This window comes from Heterodontus francisci, chromosome 23, assembly GCF_036365525.1.
Source record: "Heterodontus francisci isolate sHetFra1 chromosome 23, sHetFra1.hap1, whole genome shotgun sequence".
Lineage (NCBI taxonomy): Eukaryota > Metazoa > Chordata > Chondrichthyes > Heterodontiformes > Heterodontidae > Heterodontus > Heterodontus francisci.
In genome coordinates this window covers 65,696,784-65,718,943 of record NC_090393.1, presented here as the reverse complement: position 1 = coordinate 65,718,943, position 22,160 = coordinate 65,696,784, and the positions used below count along the sequence as shown (strand labels likewise).

The following is a 22,160-nucleotide window of genomic DNA, read 5'->3' as shown; positions in this document are numbered from 1 at the left end:
CATCAAAACTGGATGGGAGGGTGAGTTGTGAGGAGGCTGCAGAGAGGACAAGTTGAGTGAGTGGACTAATGCATGGCAGATGCAGTATAATGTGGATAAATGTGAGGTTATCCACTTTGGTAACAAAAACAGGAAAGCAGATTATTATATGAACGGCTATAAACTGATGAGGGGAATATGCAATGAGACCTGGGTGTTCTCGTACACCAGTCGCTGAAGGTAAGCATGCAGGTGCAACAGGCAGTAAAAAAGGCAAAATGGTATGTTGGCCTTCATAGCAAGAGGATTCGAGTACAAGAGCAGGGATGTCTTGCTGCAATTATACAGGGCCTTGGTGAGGCCACACCTGGAATATTGTGTGCAGTTTTGGTCTCCTTATCTGAGGAAGAATGTTCTTGCTATAGAGGGAGTGCAGCGAAGGTTTACCAGACTGATTCCTGGGATGGCAGGACTGACATATGAGGAGAGATTGAGTCAGTTAGGATTATATTCACTGGAGTTCAGAAGAGTGAGGAGAGATCTCATAGGAACCTATAAAATTCTAACAAACTTGACAGGGTAGATGCAGGAAGGATGTTCCCAATGGTGGGGGAGTCCAGAACCAAGGGTCAAAGTCTAAGGATACGGGGTAAATCTTTCAGGACTGAAATGAGGAGAAATTTCTTCACGCAGAGAGTGGTGAGCCTGTGTAAGTCACTACCACAGAAAGCAGTTGAGGCCAAAACATTGAATGTTTTCAAAAAGGAATTAGATATAGCTCTTGGGTCTAAAGGGATCAAAGGATATGGGGCGAAAGCCGGAACAGGCTACTAAGTTGGATGATCAGCCATGATCATAATGAATGGCGCAGCAGGCTCGAAGGGCCGAATGGCCTACTCCTGCTCCTATTTTCTATGTTTCTATAGCGTGTCATTGTTGACCCAGCTGAGGTCAGATAACTCAGTCCTGTCTCACTGGGAATCAATCTGGGACCTTGCTGCTGTCAGCACAAGTTAATCCATTAAGTCTTTAAGAAAACAGAGGGTGTTCTTAAATAGTCTTGTTTTCTATTTGTTATGATCAGGTGAGGAAGGAGCCTCAGGCTCCCCTTTTGCCCCTTCTCTGGTTTGACGCAACAGGGTTTATCTTTTTAACACAGTGATTTAACTTACCACCTCAGAGTAACAGGAGCAAGTTCTCACTAACATATTTGCAAATGTACCAATCAGACAGGTTTTTTTGAGTTTAAACAAGAAAGATGTAAGTTTATTAACCTTATCACACTAAACCGGTTAAAATGACTAAAATATGCAACACATCCATATTGGCGTGGATAGAAGATTGGTTAGCTAACAGGAAACAGAGTTGGCATAAATGGGCCATTTTCTGGTTGGCAAGATGTAATGAATGGTGCGCCACAGGAATCAGTGCTGGGGCCTCAATTTTTTACAATTCATATAAATGACTTAGATGAAGGGACCAAAGGTATGGTTGTTAAATTTACTGATGACACAAAGATAGATAGGAAAGTAACTTGTGAAGAGGACATAAAGAGGCTACAAAGGGATATAGATTGGTTAAGTGAGTGGGCGTAGACCTGGCAAATGGCGTATAATGTGGGCAAGTGTGAACTTGTCCACTTTACAGGAAGAATAAAAAAGAAGCATATTATCTAAATGGTGAGAGATTGAAGAGCTCTGAGATGCAGAGGGATCTGGGTGTCCTAGTGTATGAATCGCAAAAGGTTAGTATGCAGGTACAGCACGTAATTAGGAAAGCTAATAGAATGTTATTGTTTATCACGAGGGGAATTGAATACAAAAGTAGGGAGGTTATGCTTCAGCTATACAGGGCATTGGTGAGACCACATCTGGAGTACTGTGTACAGTACTGGTCTCCTTATTTAAGGAAGGATGTAAATGCATTGGAGGCAGTACAGAGAAGGTTTACTAGACTAATACCTGGAATGGGCGGGCTGTCTTACGAGGAAAGATTGGACAGCTTTTATCTGTCGGAATTTAGACGGGTAAGATGAAACTTGATTGAAATATATAAGATCCTGAAGGGTCTTGACAGGGTGGACGTGGAAAGGATGTTTCCCCTTGTGGGAGAATCAAGAACTAGGGGTCACCCATTTAAGACCGAGATGAGGAGAAATTTTTTCTCTCAGAAGGTTGTGAGTCTTTTGAATTCTCTTCCTCAAAAGGCAGTGGAAGCAGAGTCTTTGAATATTTTTAAGGCAGAGGTAGATAGATTTTTGATAAGCAAGGGGGTGAAAGGTTATCGGGGGTAGGTGGAACTGTGGAGTAATCAGTTCAGCCACGAACCTATTGAATGGCAGAGCAGGCTCAAAGGGCCGAGTGGCCTACTCCTGCTCCTAATTTGTATCTATGTATGTATCCACGTTCACATTCACACAAGGGGCACACACACACGCACGCACACACGCACACGCACGCACACACACGCGCACACACGCACACACACGCACGCACACGCACACACATAGATTACAGAGGGGGGAAAAAAACAGAATTGGGAGGTTGGAGTAGAGCCCTTCATAGAATCATAGAGACTTTAAGGCACAGAACAAGGCCTCTTGGCCCATCGTGTCTGTGCTGGCCGAAAAAGGGGGGATCTCATAGAAACCTATAAAATTCTAACGGGACTTGACAGGGTAGATGCAGGAAGGATGTTCCCGATGGTGGGGGAGTCCAGAACCAGGGGTCATAGTCTTAGGATATGGGGTAAACCTTTCAGGACTTACATCAGAAGAAATTTCTTCACCCAGAGAGCGGTGAGCCTGTGGAATTTTCTACCACAGAAAGCAGTTGAGACTAAAACATTGTATGTTTTCAAGAAAGAGTTAGATATAGCTCTTGGGGCGAAAGGAATTAAAGGATATGGGGGAAAGCGGGAACAGGTTACTGAGTTGGATGATCAGCCATGATCATAATGAATGGCAGAGCAGGCTCGAAGGGCCGAATGGCCTACTCCTGCTCCTATTTTCTATGTTTAAAACGATCCACCTATTCTAATTCCACCTTCCAGCATGTGGTCTGTAGCCCTGTAGATTACGGCACTTGAGGAGAATATCTAGACTCCTTTTGAATGAGTTGGGGGATTCTGCCTCAACTACCCTTTCAGGCAGTGAGTTCCAGACCCCCACCACCCTCTGGGTGAAATGGTTTTTCCTCATCTTCCCTCTAATGTTTCTACCAATCACTTTAAATCTATGCCCCCTCATCACTGACCTCTCTGCTAAAGTGAATAGACCCTTCACCTCCACTCAATCCAGGCCCCTCAAAATTTTGTACATTTCAGTCAGATCTCCCCTCAGCCTTCTCTGTTCCAAGGAGAACAACCTCAACCTATCCAATCTTTCCTCATAGCTACATTTTTCCAGTCCTGGCAACATCCTTGTAAATCTCCTCTGTACCCTCTCTAGTGCAATTACATCCTTTCTGTAATGAGGTGACCAGAACTGCACACAGTACTCAAATTATGGCCTAACTAATGAGTTATACAGTTCTGGCATAACCTCCCTGCTCTTATATTCTATACCTCGGCTAATAAAGGAAAGGATCCCATATGCCTTCTTAACCACTTTATCGACCTGTCCTGCTACCTTCAGGGATCTGTGGCCATTCACTCCAAGGCCCCTCACTTCCTGTACACTTTTCAGTATTTTCCCATTAATTGTGTATTCCTTTGCCTTGTTTGACCAACCCAAATGCATCACCTCAGACTTCTCCAAGTTGAATTCCATTTGACACTTTTCTGCCCATCTGACCAGACTATCAATATCTTCCTGCAGCCTACAGCTATCTTCCTTGCTATCTACCACACGGCCAATCTTTGTGTCTGCAAACTTATTGATCATGCCCCCTACATTTACATCCAAATTGTTAATATGTACCACAAAACGCAGGGGACCCAGTACTAAACCCTGCGGAATGCCACTGGAAACAGCCCTCCAGTCGCTAAAACACCTGTCAACAATTACCCTTTGTATCCTGCCACTGAGCCAATTTTGTATCCACCTTGCTGCATTTCCCTGGATTCCATGGGATTTTTTATAACCAGTCTGCCATGTGGGACCTTGTCAAAAGCCTTGCTAAAATCCATGTAGCCACATCAACTGCACTACCTTCATCTATCTTCCTTGTTCTTCAAAAAATTTGATCAAGTTGGTCAAACAAGATCTTCTCTTAACAAATCTGTGCTGACGATCCTTGATTAACCTGTGCCTTTCTAAGTAACAGTTTATCCTGTCTCAGAATAGATTCCAATAATTTGCCCACTACTTAATAAAAATTAAATTTAAATACTGAAGTTTAGTCCCAGAGTCCTTAGTTGAAGTTGTAGTCCTGAGGTCCTCACTGTCCACAGTTCAGGCTTGCTTCTCAGGTTCCGGAAGGCAGAAGAGGGACTTTATCCGTGACCCATGGTTGCTTGTTGTGCTGAGCTGTAGGTTTGCAGCTGCAGCTTCGCTGGACCTTCAGTGGAGAGAGAGAGAGATTGCAGCTCTCTTGCTGGGTTACAGTTACAGTCACCTTCTCAGGCACAATTCACAAACTCCCAGAGTTACACAAGCAGTCATGTGATGTGACCACCTCTTTGTTTGAAACAGCATCTTTCTGGAATGATCTTTGAAATTCAAGGCTGTTCAAACATACTTGGTGGGGTGGGGCTCTTTTACAGTCAATGGGTGTCGACAGCTTTTGATGACCATGTTGACAAAACCATTTTAGGCAAATTAATCAGAGAGCACCCCATTGTTCTGGCTAGACTGGGGAATTGCCTTTGGCTTCTCATGTGCAAATTGTGTGTGGCTGTTCTTTTTTTTTAAAAGTAATTTTTAGCAATCTCAGTAAAAGAATCAGGCAAAGTTCCACATGACAAAATTAATATTTCCATTTGGTATGTGGGGTTTCTGTCGCATATTCCTCATTCTTTATGGCCCACAGCAGCTAATCCCACTGACTGTAGCTTTCCTAAAGGTTTTTGTTTAATGCAGACGCATAGAAAGACCACATTCATCTTCCTGCTGTTTTGGCAGTTGCGGCTGATATCTTTCTCCAAGATACTACTTCAGTTTTGCCTTATAGAGATGTAAACTACTCGCTTGGTATGGTGTTCCAATAACCAGTGAATGAATATTTTCTTAATACAAAAGAAAAATACTGCAGATACTGGAAATCTGAAACCAAAACACAAAATTCTGGAAATACTCAGCAGGTCTGGCAGCATCTGTGGAGAGAGAAACAGAGTTAACCTTTCAGGTCGATGTCCTTTCATCATCGTGTGTTAGAGTATTATAGTATGGGCCAGGTGCCTCAGTCCTGTTCTATTTCTGTAACTTCGATGCAATATGGTTACTGTGCCATTACACCATTGTCAGAATGGTTATTTAGCTTATTCGTGCCAATATGCCATCGTACCTGATCAAGTAAACTCTAACGTGTGGTGTGCTTCAGTGATCTTAATCATCTCCTTGAATTATTCCCATGGGAACCACATCCAGCAACAATCCTGTAACCTTCATTGCTTCATCCTCGTTTTATGCAGCTCAAGACCATTTTTCTAGGTACAATCTAAATTCTGAATGGCGGATTTTTGAATTATATCCCCTGGTATTGTCAATTGAAATGCAGACAGCATGGAAATTTCACATACTCACCCTTGCTATTGATATGACCAAGGCGGGAGTAATGGACTGTTAATTCAGTCCCACTACTTCACAGGTCACAGCATATTAGTAAAGTTATAGCCAAATTCATCACTTTATTTATTCCCAGAATAAAGCATGCCAAATCAGGTTTCTTTAAACAACAACAAAATTAACTTTATTAATAACCCAAGTTTTAAACAATAATGAGATGTGTCTATATGTGTGAAAAGATTTTATAATTCCTTAATCTTCCTAACCCTCATACACACAAATACATTCAATTACCAACGATTAACTGGGGGAAAATGGTTATATTGATTTTATAACAGTTTCTTAGGGATAATAAAATAATTGGGTTGTAACTCCAGGTGGGTCGTTTCCAAATGGGTGAGGTGTCCCAGAGTCAAATAGTCAGATGCCACTCTAAGTCTCCAGGTGAAATTAATGAACAGTCTGTGGTGGGTAGGCATTCAAGGTAGTTTGTCTGCAGCAGTTGCCACACAGATCTTTCAGCAACAGGTTGTAGCAACAGGTCTATTTAAATTTTACAGTCACAGTCTAACAGTAGAAACTTTCCTGAGATTTCAGGAACTTCCAAAAATACAAAAGTCAACAGGACTTACTCTCAGCAAAAGAGCCTTCTCCACAGAACACAGCAACGACAGAACTCACCTTTCAGGCAGGGATTCTTGACTGGAGGCAACAGCAACCCGCCCCACCCGAAACACAGGCTACAGGCTTCCTTTCTCCAAAACAGTGTTTCTCCACAGAGTGCAGCAATTTCTCTTCCCTCTGGGTCTCTTCCTGTCTCTTCAGACAGGTCAAAACCTCACCTTAAATGTAGCACTTTTTCCCTTGAAATGCAGAGCTTATTTTCAGAGAGAATATGTCTTTTTTTCTGGTCTATCAGCAAATCACAGCTGCAGCCACTGCTAGCTGTTCTGTTTCCCTCTGCAGAACTGAAACTAAAGTCTTTCTACAGAAGTCATTAGACTGTCGTAAAATCTTCCTGTTGCTTGGATACAAATTGCCTTGCAGCCTGAACTCCAAACACCAAATGTCAACATTCAGTCACTGTTCACAGTCTTAAAGGCACACAGACCTCCTAATTTTTTTTTTAAAGATCTCTTATGACACTATTTACTTGGCTCAGTTCTTAGCACTCCTCTCTGAGTCAGAAGGCTGTGGGTTCAAGCTCCATCCCAGAGATTTGAGAACATGATCTAGACTAACACTCCAGTACAGTACTGTGGAAGTCCTGCAGCATCAGAGATGCCGTCTTTCGAATGGGATGTTAAACCTGTTTGAACTCTCAGGATATTGTGGCATTATTTCGAAGAAGAACATGGGAGTTTGTGTGTCCTGGTCAATATTTAAATAGTCAGATTGAAGTCAATGGGAATCGGGGGAAAACTCTCCACTGGTTGGAGTCATACCTAGTAGTTTAGTTTAGTTTAGAGATACAGCACTGAAACAGGCCCTTCGGCCCACCGAGTCTGTGCCGACCATCAACCACCCATTTATACTAATCCTACACTAATCCCCTATTCCTACCAAACATCCCCACCTGTCCCTATATTTCCCTACCACCTACCTATACTAGCGGCAATTTATAATGGCCAATTTACCTACCAACCTGCAAGTCTTTTGGCTTGTGGGAGGAAACCGGAGCACCCGGAGAAAAACCCACGCAGACACAGGGAGAACTTGCAAACTCCACACAGACAGTACCCAGAATTGAACCCGGGTCGCTGGAGCTGTGAGGCTGCAGTGCTAACCACTGCGCCACTGTGCTAACCACTGTGCCGTACAAAGGAAGATGGTTGTGGTTGTTGGAGGCCAACCATCTCAGACCCAGAACATCACTGCAGGAGTTCCTCAAGGTAGTGCCCTAAGGCCCAACCACCTTCCGATGCTTCAACAAATACCTTCCCTTCTTCATAAGGTCAGAAGTGGGGATGCTCGCTGATCATTGTATGATGTTCAGTACCATTCGCAACTCCTCAGACACTGAAGCAGTCCGTGTCCATATGTAGCAAGACCTGGACAACATTAAGGCTTGGGCTGATAAGTGGCAAGTAACATTCACACCACTCAAGTGTCAGGCAATGATGATCTTGAATAAGAGAGAATCTAACCATCTCCTCTTGACATTCAATGGCATTACCATTGCTGAATCCCCCAGTATCAACATCCTGGGCGTTACCATTGACCAGAAACTGAACATAAATACTGTGGCTACAACAATTCTGTGATTCTGAAACTGGGAATTCTGCAGTGAGTAAACAACCTCCTGATTCCCTAAAGCCTGTCCAACATCTACAAGGCACACGTCAGGAGTGTGATGGAATACTCCACTTGCCTGGATGAGTTTTTTTTTTATTCTTTCATGGGATGTGGGTGTCGCTGGCTAAGTCACCATTTATTGCCCATCCCTAATTGCCCTTGAGAAGGTGGTGGTGAGCCACCTTGAACTGCTGCAGTCCATCTGGTGAAGGTACACCCACAGTGCTGTTAAGGAGGTAGTTCCAGGATTATGATCCAGCAACAGTAAAGGAACCGCAATGTAGTTCCAAGTCTATATCTTGACTTGGCGGGGAACTTGCAGGTGGTGGTGTTCCCATATGTCTGCTGCCCTTGTCCTTCTAGCTGGTAGAGTTTGTGGGGTTGGAAGGTGCAGCTCCAACAACACTCAAGAAGCTTGATATACCATCCTAGACAAAGCATCCTGCTTAATTGGCACCCCATTCACAACCTTCAACATTCACTCCCTCCACCACTGTGGCAGCAGTATGTACCATTTTCAAGATGCCCTGCAGCAACTCACCAAGGCTCCTTAGCACCTTCCAAACCCGCGACCTCTACCACCTAGAAGAATAAGGACAGCAGATGCATGGGAACACCACCACCTGCAAGTTCCCCTCCAGGTCACACACCATCCTGACTTGGAACTACATCGCCTTTCTTCACTGTTGCTCGGTCAGAATCCTGGAACCCCCTCTCTAACAGCACTGGGAGCATACCTACACCAGGTGGACTGCAGCGGTTCAAGAAGGCGGCTCACCACCACCTTCTCAAGGGCAATTAGGGATGGGCAGTGAATGCTGGCCATGTGAGAAATGCCCACATCCCATGAAAGCATAAAAAAACACTTAAGGAAAGACTATCTGATTATTTCATTGCTGTTTATGGGATCTTGATGTGTGTAAATTGACTGCTGCTTTTCCTACATTACAGCACTGACTACAAGTACTTCATTGGCTGTGAAGCATTTTAGGGCATCCTGAGTTTGTGAAAACTGTTATGTCAATGCAAGTTCTTTACTGAAGTCCTAGTGACAATGCTGTAATGCGGATTCATGGGGTATTGCAAATAGCTCAGCAACTTTCTAGACAGCTTCACTTCCTGGTAATGTACTGTATCCTGTGTCCCTCTTCTCAAACAGTTTATTTGGATACCTAACAAGTTGGTTCTTATTTTGCAACAGATCTCCACTTTAAGATGATAATGAACCAGAGGCTGACCCCTCCAGGTAAAGTGTTACGTTAATTTTTATCACCTGTTTCGTTAATTTTCTGTTTTCCTTACCATTCTAAGTCTCACTAAAGTGTTGCTAACTGACAGATTAGCCAGTTTATTTAAAAGCTTTCTGATGACTTGGAGGGTAAAGGCAATGTGCAGCATAGCATAAGAATAATCCTGAAGGTCCCTGGTTTGCTTCCTGCTCCATTCTCAGTTAGTTGATTTGGCCCGGACAATGGTTGGGTTGTGATGATTGTTTTCGGTGCATCTGAGGGATGTGGAGGAGCAGTGGAAACCTCAGCTAGGGTTCCTGTTCCTGCTGAGTAATGTGTGGTCATTGGGTGAGGACAGGATTGGGCTTAGTTGAGGTTCCCAATAGCACCCTGTTAATGCCCACTATCTGGCCTCACCCATGGGGGGAAAATGGGGACGGTGCTAGTGGGCTCTCTGCACCCATAGAATCATATTTCAGCATGAGTCAGAGGAGGAGAGAGCATAGGAACATGAGTAAACCACTCATCCCCTCGAGCCTGTTCAGGCATTCAGGTATCATGGCTGATATGTACCTCAAGTAATTAATACTGTGTTACAGGAGCAGGTCAGAGGCTGGAAATTCTATGGCAAGTGACTCCCCAAACCCTGTCCACCATCTACAAGGTGCAAGTTGTTGTATATTGGTTTGGTACGCTGTCACCTTACTTAGTTTAACTGATTGAGATACTTCCCTCTGAGTTAGTTAGAACACTGATATTTATTATATTAGAACTATATACATCTTCACACTAGTCTGTGTGACCCCACCAAAAGCCATGCTGCATCCAACCTTGAGTCTCTCACATGATCTCTTGTGTCATCATGATAGGAGGTATTCTTTACATACTCTCAAGATTAACCCTTTCAGCCCCTTATACTACATCTCCCCCCCACCACCCCTCAAGTCATTATCCAAATATATGTTTACATACATTCACTTTTTATTTACATACAACCCAATCTCTCTCCAAGTCTCTGACTTCATTGATTCATTCTGTCAGGAGGCTTCACAACTCTCCCTGATCTCGTTGTCGTCAGATGTGGAAGATTGGTATCTTTCTGTGAACTCATGTCTCTTGACTTGGACGGCCTTCGTTGAGGTTTGTAGTATCCTGAGTTTTCTCAATTTCTGGTTCATCATTCGATTCATCTAAATGTATGACAGATTGACTTTTTGATTCATACGAACATACGAATTAGGAGCAGAAGTAGGCCATTTGGCCCCTCAAGCCTGGCATTCAATAAGATCCTGGCTGATCTGTTTGTGTTTCGAATTCCACACTCCCATCTACCCCTGATAACCTTTGATTCCCTTGTCTAGCAGGAGTCTATCAACCTCTGCCTTAAAATTATTCGATTACCCCGCTTCCACCACCTTCAGAGGCAGAGTTCCAAAGTCGCACAACTCTCAGAGAGAAAAATTTCTCCTCTGTCCTAAAAGGGCACTGCCTAATTTTAAAACAGTGCCCCCTAGTTCTGGACTCCCCCACAAGAGGAAACATCCTTTCCACATCCACCTTGTCAAGACCGTTCAGGATCTTATATACTTCAATCAAGTCTCCCCTCACTCTTCTAAACTCCAGTGAAAACAAGCCCAGTCTGTCTAACCTTTCCTCATAAGACAACCCGCTCATTCCAGATATCAATATAGTAAACAATAGTAAAGCAATAAGATTTCTTCCTATAGCACATTCTGAAGTTCTTAGTAAGTAAGATCGCTGTTGATTCTCCGCCCTCTGGAGAATAGTTCCTTCTCTGTTTTGGTCTCATACCCTACTGTTTGCCCTTCTGACAGTAGGTACTTGGTAAGGAATTTCTTGTTATAATTATGAGTTTCTTTCTTCCGGTAAGACTTTTGTCAGTTTTGAACTCTGATAATTCTGGATTTGTATCACTGGTAGTAATTTCTTAGGTAAAATTGGAAGTTGCGTCCTACGTTTTCTTCCCATTAACATCTCAGATGGTGCTAATCTGCACAACAACGGAGTGGTTCTGTAATTCAGAAGTGCTGATTGGAATGCCTGATTCTTTAACAGTGATTTAATAGTTTTGACTGCTCGCTGAGCAATCCACGTTGGATATCAAGGAGAACTTGTTATATGTACAAATCCGCTGATTTACAAAGTTTTTGAAGTACTCATTCGCAAATTGTGGTCCATTGTCGGACACTATCTGATCAAGTATACCATGTGTTGCAAAGATTTTTTGTAACACTCGAATGACTGCTTCAATTGTTGTTGTGTATATACATTTAACCTCAATCCATCTTGAAAATTAATCAGCTACAATTAGATAAGATTTTCCATCAAAGCTGAATGGATCCATCGCCAAACGTTCCCATGGTCTGGTTGGGAATTGGGATGAGATAAGAGGTTCTCTTTGATCCTGTTGGTGAATTACACACACTTGACAATTTGAGACCATTTCTTCAATATCCTTTGATATTCCTGGCCACCACACAGATGCCTGAGCCTGTGCTCTAAACCTAGTTATGCCCATATGACCCTGATTTATTTTCTCCAAGATCTCTACCGGAGTGACTGTGGAATCACCAATCTCTCGTCGTAGACAAGCAAATCATCCACTGTGGTAAAGTGTCTTCTGTGTTCAAGGAAGATTTTCATCCTCTTACCACAAGGACTCTGTTTTGGCCAACCTTGCTTGCAATATTGGTGGACATCAATGCACACTTCATCTTGCATCTGTGCTTGACGAATTTGTTGGAGTTTATTTGAACTTGGTTGCCATTGTGATGCAGTGACTTGTGAGTAGGACTCAATTTCATCAATGAAATTAAAATCCTGTTGATTAGGATGGAATTCTTGTGCCACAGCCTTATTAAGTTGACAAATGCGAAGATCACCGTTGAGTTTAGGAACTGGAACCACTCCTGAACACCACTCAGTAACAGGAGAAATGACTTCCATCCTGGTCATGTCTTCTAATTGATGTTACATTTGCTTCATTAGTGGGTGTGGGATCTTTCTAGGCGTAAAAAGACATACTAGTTTAAAATCTTTCTGCAATGTAATACTATATACGGTCTTCAGTCTGCCTAGACCTGAAAACAATTTTGGAAATCCCTCTTGGAAGTGACTCCAGGATTCTGGTTGCTTAACTACTTCTACTTTTTTTGAAAGATGAAGGTCAATACAAGTTCTTCGACTTAAAAGAGAGAACTCCTGGTTCTTTAGGACATACAAAGTTTCTAATATTTGCTTTCCCTTGTACTGGAGTGTTGCCTGTAGCTTCCCATTTACTTTGAGTTCAACCCTTCTTGGGCCATATAATTGGGTTCCTGCTGGTTGCCAAAAATATGTTGATAAGCAGGCCTCTTTGTCTGATAAGACCGTTACACTTGCTCTGGTTTCGAGTTTAAAATTAGTGAAATGGCCATTGACATATGTATCGACAGACCAAAATACCTGACTAGGATTATGGATCTTGCCAAGAAAGTGTATTGGTTGCTCTTCTGAAGAAGGTTGTTTGACTTTGTTGACAACTCTTGAATGATTTTTCTTTTGCACCAGTGGGAGTAGATATTTTTGTCTGACGCATTTTACCAAAATGCCCTATCTTCTTACAGTAGAAGCATTCTGCTTTGTTTGCAGGACACTGTTCGAATCTGTGATTACTTTTGGAACCACATCACTGGCAGGGTTTAATGGCATCTTTCACTTTCTCCCCAAGTGTACCTTTTCTCCTGGTGCGTCTTCCATAACCCTCTGGTTAAGGAACTGTACGGTTGCTGGAGGTTTCCTGAACCAAGGTCTTTCTTCACCTCTCAAGATGTATCTGTTCTTCGGACCTCTGCTTGTCTCACCAGCTGGATAGCTTTGTCTAGGATGAGGTCGTCTTTAGACTGTAATAGGACTCATCAGCATACCTACTACAATGTGGTCTCTTATCAATTCTGCTTTAAGGTCTCCGTATTCACATCCCTCTGCAAACCTGTATAGGTCATTGATGAAAGAATCAACTGTTCTGCCTGGTTTCTGGACCCTTCTATTGAACCATGTTCTTTCTAAAATCTTATTGCTGCGCAAATTAAAATAAGAATCAAAAGCTTTTAAAACTTCTTCAAATTTGGCAGATGTTTCATTGATACCTTGTCTTGCAATTATGTCATCTGCTGTAGCCCCAATTGAATATAATAACGTCTTAACTTGTTCTGCCTCGGACCAGCTATCCAATTGAGAAGGCGTTCTGAATCTGAGGAACCTTTTTTGCCAGAGTGACCAATTTTGGGTTTGATTTGGTCCTTCTATGTCTTCAAATCTCTCTGGAATTGAGAGTCTAACCTCCATTGCTTCAATTAGTTTTTCTTTCACTTTCGTGTTCATCCCTCCAGTATCAGAAGTTTCCCGCGCTTTTTCTCAACTCCGTGCTGATTTCCGCTATGGCAGTTTCAGCCTTCAAATCCCTCCACTAAACTAAGGATGATCTCTTTCCTCATTTTAAACTCTGTTTTATAGTGTTTCTGCTATCTCTTTCAACTCTGTTCTCATAGCGAATCAAGTATTTGCAGCCTCGTTGCCTGATTTTTTTTCTTCAGATGCCACGTGCAATGGCACCAACCTCGGATCAGCCCTTCACTATGGACTTTCCCAGTGCTGCCTGCCTAATACAGTTATAGATGGGAATTTTGCCCTCTTTCAGGGTTTCTCATCAGATCCTCGAACTTTGCTTGCTTTTTTAACTTCTTTCAAATTCTTCTTCTGGGTGTAGCCTGGAAGGAACCCTCGTTGATCGCGATCTCACTGCTAATCACCATGTTCTATGTTGGTTTGGTACGCTGCCACCTTACTTAGTGTAGCTGATTGAGATGCTTCAGTCTGGGTTAGTTAGAACACTGATATTTATTATATTAGAACTATATACATCTTCACACTAGTCTGTGTGACTCCACCAAAAGTCACGCTGCATCCAGCCTCGAGTCTCTCTCACACATGATCTCTTACGTCATCATGGTAGGAGGTATTCTTTACATACTCTCAAGATTAACCCTTTCAGACCCTTATACCATACAAGTTAGGAGTCTGATGGAATACTTTCCACTTGTCTGGATGAGTGCAGTTCCAACAACACTCAAGAAACTCGACACCATCCAGGACAAAACGTATCGCTTGATCAGCACCCCATCCATCCCCTTAAACATTCACTCCCTCCACACTGCCACACAGCAGCAGCAGCCTACCATCTGCAAGATGCACTGCAGCAATTCATCTAGCCTCCTTCGACAGCACCTTCCAACCTGCGACCTCTACCACCTCGGATGACAAGGGTAGCAGACGCATGCAAACACCGCCACCTGCAAGTTCCCCTCCAAGTCCTGATTTGGAACTACATCGCTGTTCCTTCACTGTTGCTGGGTCAAAATCCTGGAACTCCCTTCCTAACAGCACTGTTGGTGTACCTACCCCACATAGACTGCAACGGTTCAAGAACACGGCTCACCAGCACCTTCTCAAGGGCGATTAAGCATAGGCAACAAATACTGGTCATGCCAGCAATGCTCACATCCCATGAAAAAATAAAAAAAACTCCAGGTAGGGGGAATAGCTGAGGTATTAAATGAATACTTTGCATCTGTCTTTACCAAGGAAGATGCTACCCAGCCACAGTGAAAGAGGAGGTAATTAATACACTAGAAGGATTTAAAATTGATAAGGAGAAGATATTAATAGGCTGTCTATACTTAAAGTTGATTAAACAACAGGACCGGATGAGATCCGTCCGAGGATACTGAGGGAAGTGAGAGTGGAAATTGTGGAGGCACTGGCCATAATTTTCCAGACTTCCTTAGACTCAGGGATGGTGCCAGAGGACTGGAGAATTGCAAATGTTGCACCCTTGTTCAAAAAGGGTGTAAAGATCAGCCCAGCAACGACAGGCCCGTCAGTTTAACTTCGGTGGTAGGGAAACTTCTAGAAACGATAATTCGGGACCAAATTAATAGTGACCTGGACAAATACAGATTAATTAAGGAAAGCCAGCATGGATTTGTTAAGGGAAAATCATGTTTAACTAACTTGCTGGGGTTTTTTGAAGAGGTAACAGAGAAGGTTGATGAGGGCAATGCTGTTGATGTGGTGTACATGGACTTTCAAAAGGCGATTGATACAGTGCCACACAACAGAATTGTGAGAAAAATTATAGCTGGTGGAATAGAAGGGACAGTAGCAACATGGATACAAAATTGACTGAGTGACAGAAAACAGAGTAGTGGCCAATGGATGTTTTTCGGTCTGGAGGAAGGTTTGTAGTGGAGTTCCCCAGGGGTCAGTGTTGGGACCCTTGCTGTTCCTGATGTATATTAATGACCTAGACCTTGGTGTACAGGGCACAATTTCAAAGTTTGCAGATGATGCAAAACTTGGAAACATTGTGAACAGTGAGGAGGATAGTATAGAACTTCAAAAGGACATAGACAAGTTGGTGGAATGGGTGGACAAGTGGCAGATGAAGTTCAATGCGAGAAATGTGAAGTGATTCATTTTGGTAGGAAGAACATGGGGAGACAATATAAAATCAAGGGTACAATTCTAAAGGGGTTGCAAGAGCAAAGGGACCTGGGGGTATATGTGCATAAGTCATTGAAAGTGGCAGGACAGGTTGAGAGAACGGTTAATAAAGCATATGGTATCCTGGGCTTTATTAATAGGGGCATAGAGTACAAGAGTAAGGAGGTTATGTAGAACTCGTATAAGACACTAGTTCGGCCTCAGCTGGAGTATTGCGTCCAGTTCTGGGCACCGCACTTTAGGAAAGATGTGAAGGCATTGGAGAGAGTACAGAAAAGATTCATGAGAATGGTTCCAGGGATGAGGAACTTCAGTTATGAAGATATATTGGAGAAGTTGGGACTGTTTTCCTTGGAGAAGAGGAAGCTGAGAGGTGATTTGCATTATCTAAATGCTGAGAGATTGCACAGCTCTAAGATGCAGAGGGATCTGGGTGGCCTCATGCATGAATCGTAAAAGGTTAGTATGCAGGTTCAGCAAATAATTAGGAAAGCTAATAGAATGTTATCGTTTATTGCGAGTGGAATTGAATACAAATATAGGGAGGTTATGCTTCAGTTATACAGGGCATTGGTGAGACCACATCTGAAGTACTGTGTACAGTCTTGGTCTCCTTATTTAAGGAAGGATGTAAATGCGTTGGAAGCAGTTCAGAGTAAAGGCCTGCTCAGGTCTGCAAATGAGACCCGACCCAAGCCCGACAGAACCCATACGAGCCTGAGTCCTTCCATTTTCTCCCACACCTGACCCAACCATTCTTACTTTCCTTCCGTTTTTCCAATTTATTCCTTACCTGCACAAACTTAAAAAAACTGTAACAAAACTACATTTAAAGTCCAAAAAGTAAATTAACATTAGAGTCACTTACCTGAGGTGGTGATAGAGCCTGTCCGATCTGGCCCTACCCGACCCGAGCTCAAATGTCAGACCCGGATGTGCGACCCGACCTGAACCCGACACATGTCATTGGGTCCCGTCGGGTTTGGGTCAGGTAGCAGGCCTTTAGTTCAGAGAAGGTTTACTGGATTAATACCTGGAATGGCGGGTTGTCTTATGAGGAAAGATTGGACAGGCTAGGCTTGTATCTGCTGGAGTTTAGGAGAGTAAGAGGTGACTTGATTGAAACATATAAGATCCTGCGGGGTCCTGACAGGGTGGATGTGGAAAGGATGTTTCCCTTTGTGGGGGAATCTAGAACTGGGGGTCACTGTTTAAAAATAAGGGGTCGCCCATTTAAGGCAGAGATGAGGAGAATTTTTTTCTCTTAGTCTTTGCAACTGTCTGCCTCAAAAGGCAGTGGAAGCAGAGTCTTTAAATATTTTTACGACAGATAAATTCTTGATAAGCAAGGGGGTGACAGGTTATCGGGGGTAGGCAGGAATGTGGAGTTGAGATTATATTCAGATCAACCATGATCTTATTGAATGGCGGAGCAGGCTCGGGGGGACCGAGTGTCCTACTCCTCCTAATTTGTATGTTCTTAATCTTCTAAACTCAAGTCAATGCAAGCCTAGTCTATGCAACCTGTCCTCAGATTTTAATCTTTTTGCCTTGGTATCAGTCAGGGTCTCCTCAGTCTTGCTCTCCAGCCGTGACTCTAGGATCGTCCTGGATAATCCATAGGCTCCATTGCCATCCAACTTGTCTTCATAATTTAATCTTTTTAACCCTGGTAACAATCTGATGAATCTATGCTGCATCTCCATCAAAGCCAATATATCCTTCCTGGGGTGTGGTGAAATCTGAATCCAGTACTCCCACTGTATTCTCGCCAAAGCTTTATATCACTGAAGCATAACTTCCACCTCTTTGTATTCCACCCTGTTTGAGATAAAGGTTAACATTCTGTTAGCCTTTTTAATTATATACGGTACCTGTCCGCTAGCTTTTAATGATTTTGGACCGTAAATGTCTCTGCTCCTTTACAGGTCCTAGCTTCTCATCATTTAGAAAATATTCTGATCTGTCTTTCTTGATGAAAAGTGGATGATATCACACTTCCCCACATCGAACATCATTTGCCAGTTTTGTCCACTGACAATCTATTAATGACTGTTCGCAACTTTCTGCTCCCATCTGTCCCTCCTAACTTAGTGTTGTCAGTAAACTTGGATATACAGCTTTCTACTGTTTCATCTAAGTCATTGATAAATATAATGAAAAGCTGAGGGCCCGGGGGACGATGCTAGTCACATCCTGCTACCAGTATGATGTATGCTGGGATAATAAAAGCAAAATACTGCAGATGCTGGATATCTGAAATAAAAACAAGAAATTCTGGAGATACTCAGCAGGTCTGGCAGCATCTGTGGAGAGAGATGCAAAGTTAACGTTTCAGGTCAGTGACCTTTCATCAGAACTGGCAAAGGTTAGAAATGTAATGGGTTTTAAGCAAATAAAGCAGGGGTGGGGCAAAAGATAACAAAAGGGAAGATAAAATAAGGTCACAGAGGATAACTGACCAGAAGGTCTTGGAGCAAAGAATATGTTAATGGTGTGGTGAAAGACAAAGCGTTAGTGCAGAGAGGGTGTTAAATGACAGAATAATGAACAGCCCTGGCCAAAAGCACAAACATGAAAAAAAACAGTGGGCAGGCACATGGTTAAAAAAATGAATGATGAAACAAACTAAAATAAAATTTAAAAAAAGGGGGGGCCAGTCATACTCTGAAAGTATTGACTCAATGTTCAGTCTGGTAGCCTGTAGTGTGCCTAATCAGTAAATGAGATGCTGTTCCTTGAGCTTGCGTTGACGTTCACTGGAACACTGCAGCAATCCCAGGACAGAGATGTGAGCATGAGAGCAGGGGGGAGTGTTGAAATGGCAAGCGGCAGGAAGCTCGGGGTCATGTTTTCAGACTGGGCGGCACAGTGGCGCAGTGGTTAGCACTGCAGCCTCACAGCTCCAGCGACCTGGGTTCAAATCTGGGTACTGCCTGTGTGGAGTTTGCAAGTTCTCCCTGTGTCTGCGTGGGTTTTCTCCGGGTGCTCCGGTTTCCTCCCACAAGCCAAAAGACTTGCAGGTTGGTAGGTAAATTGGCCATTATAAATTGCCCCTAGTATAGGTAGGTGGTAGGGAAATATAGGGACAGGTGGGGATGTTTGGTAGGAATATGGGATTAGTGTAGGATTAGTATAAATGGGTGGTTGATGGTCGGCACAGACTCGGTGGGCCGAAGGGCCTGTTTCAGTGCTGTATCTCTAAAACTAAAACTAAAAACTAAAAAAAAAAGGTGTTCTGCAAAGCCGTCACCCAATCTGCATTTGGTCTCCCCAATGTAGAGGAGACCGCATTGTGAGCAGCGAATGCAGTATACTACATTGAAAGAAGTACAAGTAAATCACTGCTTCACCTGAAAGGATTGTTTGGGGCCTTGGAAAGTGAGGAGAGAGGAGGTAAAAGGGCAGGTATTAGACCTCCTACAATTGCATGGGAAGGTGCCATGGGAAGAGGATGAGGTGTCGGAAGTAATGGAGGAGTAGACCAGGGTGTCGTGGAGGGAACGATCCCATCGGAATGCTGACAGGGGAGGGAGGGGAAGATGAGTTTGGTAGTGGCATCACATTGAAGATGGCGGAAATGGCGGAGGATGATCCTTTGGATGTGCAGGCGCGTGGGGTAGAAAGTGAGGACAAGGGGAACCCTGTCAAGGTTCTGGGAGGGAAGGGAAAGGATAAGGGTAGAGATGCGGGGAATGGGCTGGATGCAGTCGAAGGCCCTGTCAACCACAGTGCGGGAGGGAATCCTCGGTTGAGGAAAAAGGAAGACATATCAGAAGTGCTGTTGTGGAAAGTTGCATCATCAGAGCAGATGTATCGGAGACAGACTGGGTAAGGATGTGTCAAGAACAGAAAAGGGATATTGAGCTCAATATATCAGGTACAGTCTGTAGTGTTGGTGACTGTGGCAATCACTGATAAGGAGCGAAACCTCCATAAAAGTCTTGGCCTGTTGCTACCCCCCAGGGAAGATATTATCAATCAGGCAGCATCTATGTAAGATGGCAAGGCATAGCACAGTAAATTCACCAATCCTATGGTCCCTGTGAGGATTAGCACTTGGAGGGTGCGTCTAGGTCATCAATAGAGCTTTGCAACATTTTTGGTCTAGATGTGTACTGTTCATAGCAGCTGCAGGCTCCTGACAACTACATCCCTTCCACAGGATCAGTGATACCACAAAATCTGCACCATAAATCACGGTAGCATAAAAAGACTCTGCTCCTGTTAGAAACTTATGTAAAAAAAAAACTACCATCATGTTTATAGTAACTAATAAGACACACAAATGATTATGAACTTTTTCATTGAATTAACTTGATGGATCCCTGCTGTGACAGAGTTTGCAGTCAGTTGCTGTAACACGCTGATATTAAAGTTAGGTTTATTCCACTTATGTTGGTTAAACTGCAATTAGTCAAGAAAACCTGCCTCAAGCATCATAGCCGTGCAATCTGTAGAATAGCTAACAACTGGCCCAGCAGTGTCCTGTTTGCACGCTTCTGATTCACCTTGCGAATGACTATCAGCTCATTCTTACTCTTGCAGTACAAATTGTGCAGTGCATCAAGAAGGCAGACCTTTGCCAGCCCCCTCTATGAGGTGAAATGGGCCTGTTACATTTCGCAGGATTGAATAGATGCTGAGTGGGTGGAAGAGGGAAAGCAGGGAGGAAGCTGATGAGTGGGATTCTGGGATTTGAAAAATGTACAATGTGAGAATTGAGCATTACAGTTATAGAATAGGGGTTGATGCTGGTGCCGGCAGGGAGTGGAGATAGGTGCACAATAATAAACTAGGGTAGAGAAGTGGGGACTCGGGAAGCAAGAGGAAAGAAAAGGAAATAACTGCAGAGTGAATGAATGAAACAGGCAAAAAGGAGAAATAAAAAGGATGAGAAGAAAGCCAGAGAAACGGCAGCTGAATAAATATTAATTAGTTGAGAGGAAAAAGCTTGAGGCCGAAAAATATTGAGTGGAAAGGTGTGTGGGTATAACTGGACCAAATCTACAACGTGGTGCGATCACATTTCTCATTACATATGCCCTCAAAGACTCAAAGTCTTAAATATGGAAATACTTACTATTCTTTCTTTTCAATTATGTGTGTGTGAGTGACATTGAGCATGCTGATGTGTGGATAGGAGTTTTGGTTAAGCTCTACAGGGAACTGTGGAAAGCAACCATTTGTGTTTGTCACGTGGGGGTTTGTTTTAAAATTTTTAGCAGGTCAGAGCAGGTAACTCTAATACAATACCAATATAATTTGTTCCAGTGGCAGCATCTTACTTCCATTCCATGTAAAATAATATTTATCAGGTGTAAATTTGAGGATTATCTGTATAATAACTTCATAAACAGCAGTCAGCTCTGATTCAGAAGGGAAAGATCCCTCGGCTTCTATGAAGTGACAACCACAGCAGACAGTGGAAAGCTACAATATCATGCATCTGGACTCCCAAAATGCATTTGACAAAGTTCCATACAGAGGGCTAGCAGTCAAAGCCTGAGCTGTCGGGATTCAGGGTAAACCTTGGAAATTGGCTGAAGGGTTGGTTTTGGGACCATAAACCTCTTTTTTTTTTAAAGTGGACCAGAATCATAATGTAAGTGTAAATTTGATCATCTTTGCAGATGAAACCGAACTAGGAAGGGCCATAGAATCACAGGAGGGAGCTCAGAAATTACAGTCAGAAAAAAATATGTAAATTATACAATGGCAGATGAAACTTAAACCAGCATGTGTAACATGCTGCACATCAGACTGACGAGTGCCCAATAACAAACCCAGGAGTCTAAGCAGACTGATGGTCGACATGTCCAACCCACACAGAGCAACTATCAACAAAGCAATGAGTGTTGAACTACATGGCTGAAATAGTAGAATAGAGGTTAGAAGAAGTCATGGTTTAACTGTCAAGGCTCTGGTCAGAACGCACCTAGAATAGTGTATCCAGTTCAGGCCACTGAGACACAAGAGAGATATTTAAGTGCTGGAAGCAGTGCAGATCTACAGCATCAGGAGTCTGTGTTACAAGAAAAGACTGGAGAAATTGGGCTATTCAGCTGGGAAAAGAAATGCCTGAGTAGTGGTCTACTAGAGGTGTATAGAGAGGGTAGGGCCATTCAGAGATAACGGAGAAGGCGTAGTTGTGAAGGCTGAAGATATGGCAGGAATATTAAATAACTATTTTGCATTGGTATTTTGAAATGATAGGTGAAGCGACAGCACTGGTCGTACTAAAGCAGAATATGGAACAACTGTCAGATGAAACAGTAGTAAAGGAATTCGTTCGGAAAGGATTAGCAGAACTCAAGGTAGATAAGTTACTGGCCCTGATGGTTGCACTCTAGGCTGTTGAAAAAAGTCAGAGAGGAGATAGCAGAGACTCTGGCCAAAATTGTTCAGTCCTCAAATATGCAAATTGT

At 43.1% G+C, this 22,160-nt stretch overlaps 1 protein-coding gene across 2 annotated transcripts in view; it reads left to right on the top strand.

Annotated features, from left to right (window-relative positions):
- Positions 1-22,160, top strand: part of si:ch211-222n4.2 (uncharacterized protein LOC101885505 homolog) — a 70,357-nt gene that overhangs the window by 23,250 nt on the left and 24,947 nt on the right. For both annotated transcript variants that reach the window (XM_068055631.1, XM_068055630.1), the window contains exon 3: positions 9,141-9,185. In XM_068055631.1, coding sequence (XP_067911732.1) covers positions 9,141-9,185 — 45 coding nt within the window. The remainder of the gene's footprint in view (positions 1-9,140; positions 9,186-22,160) is intronic.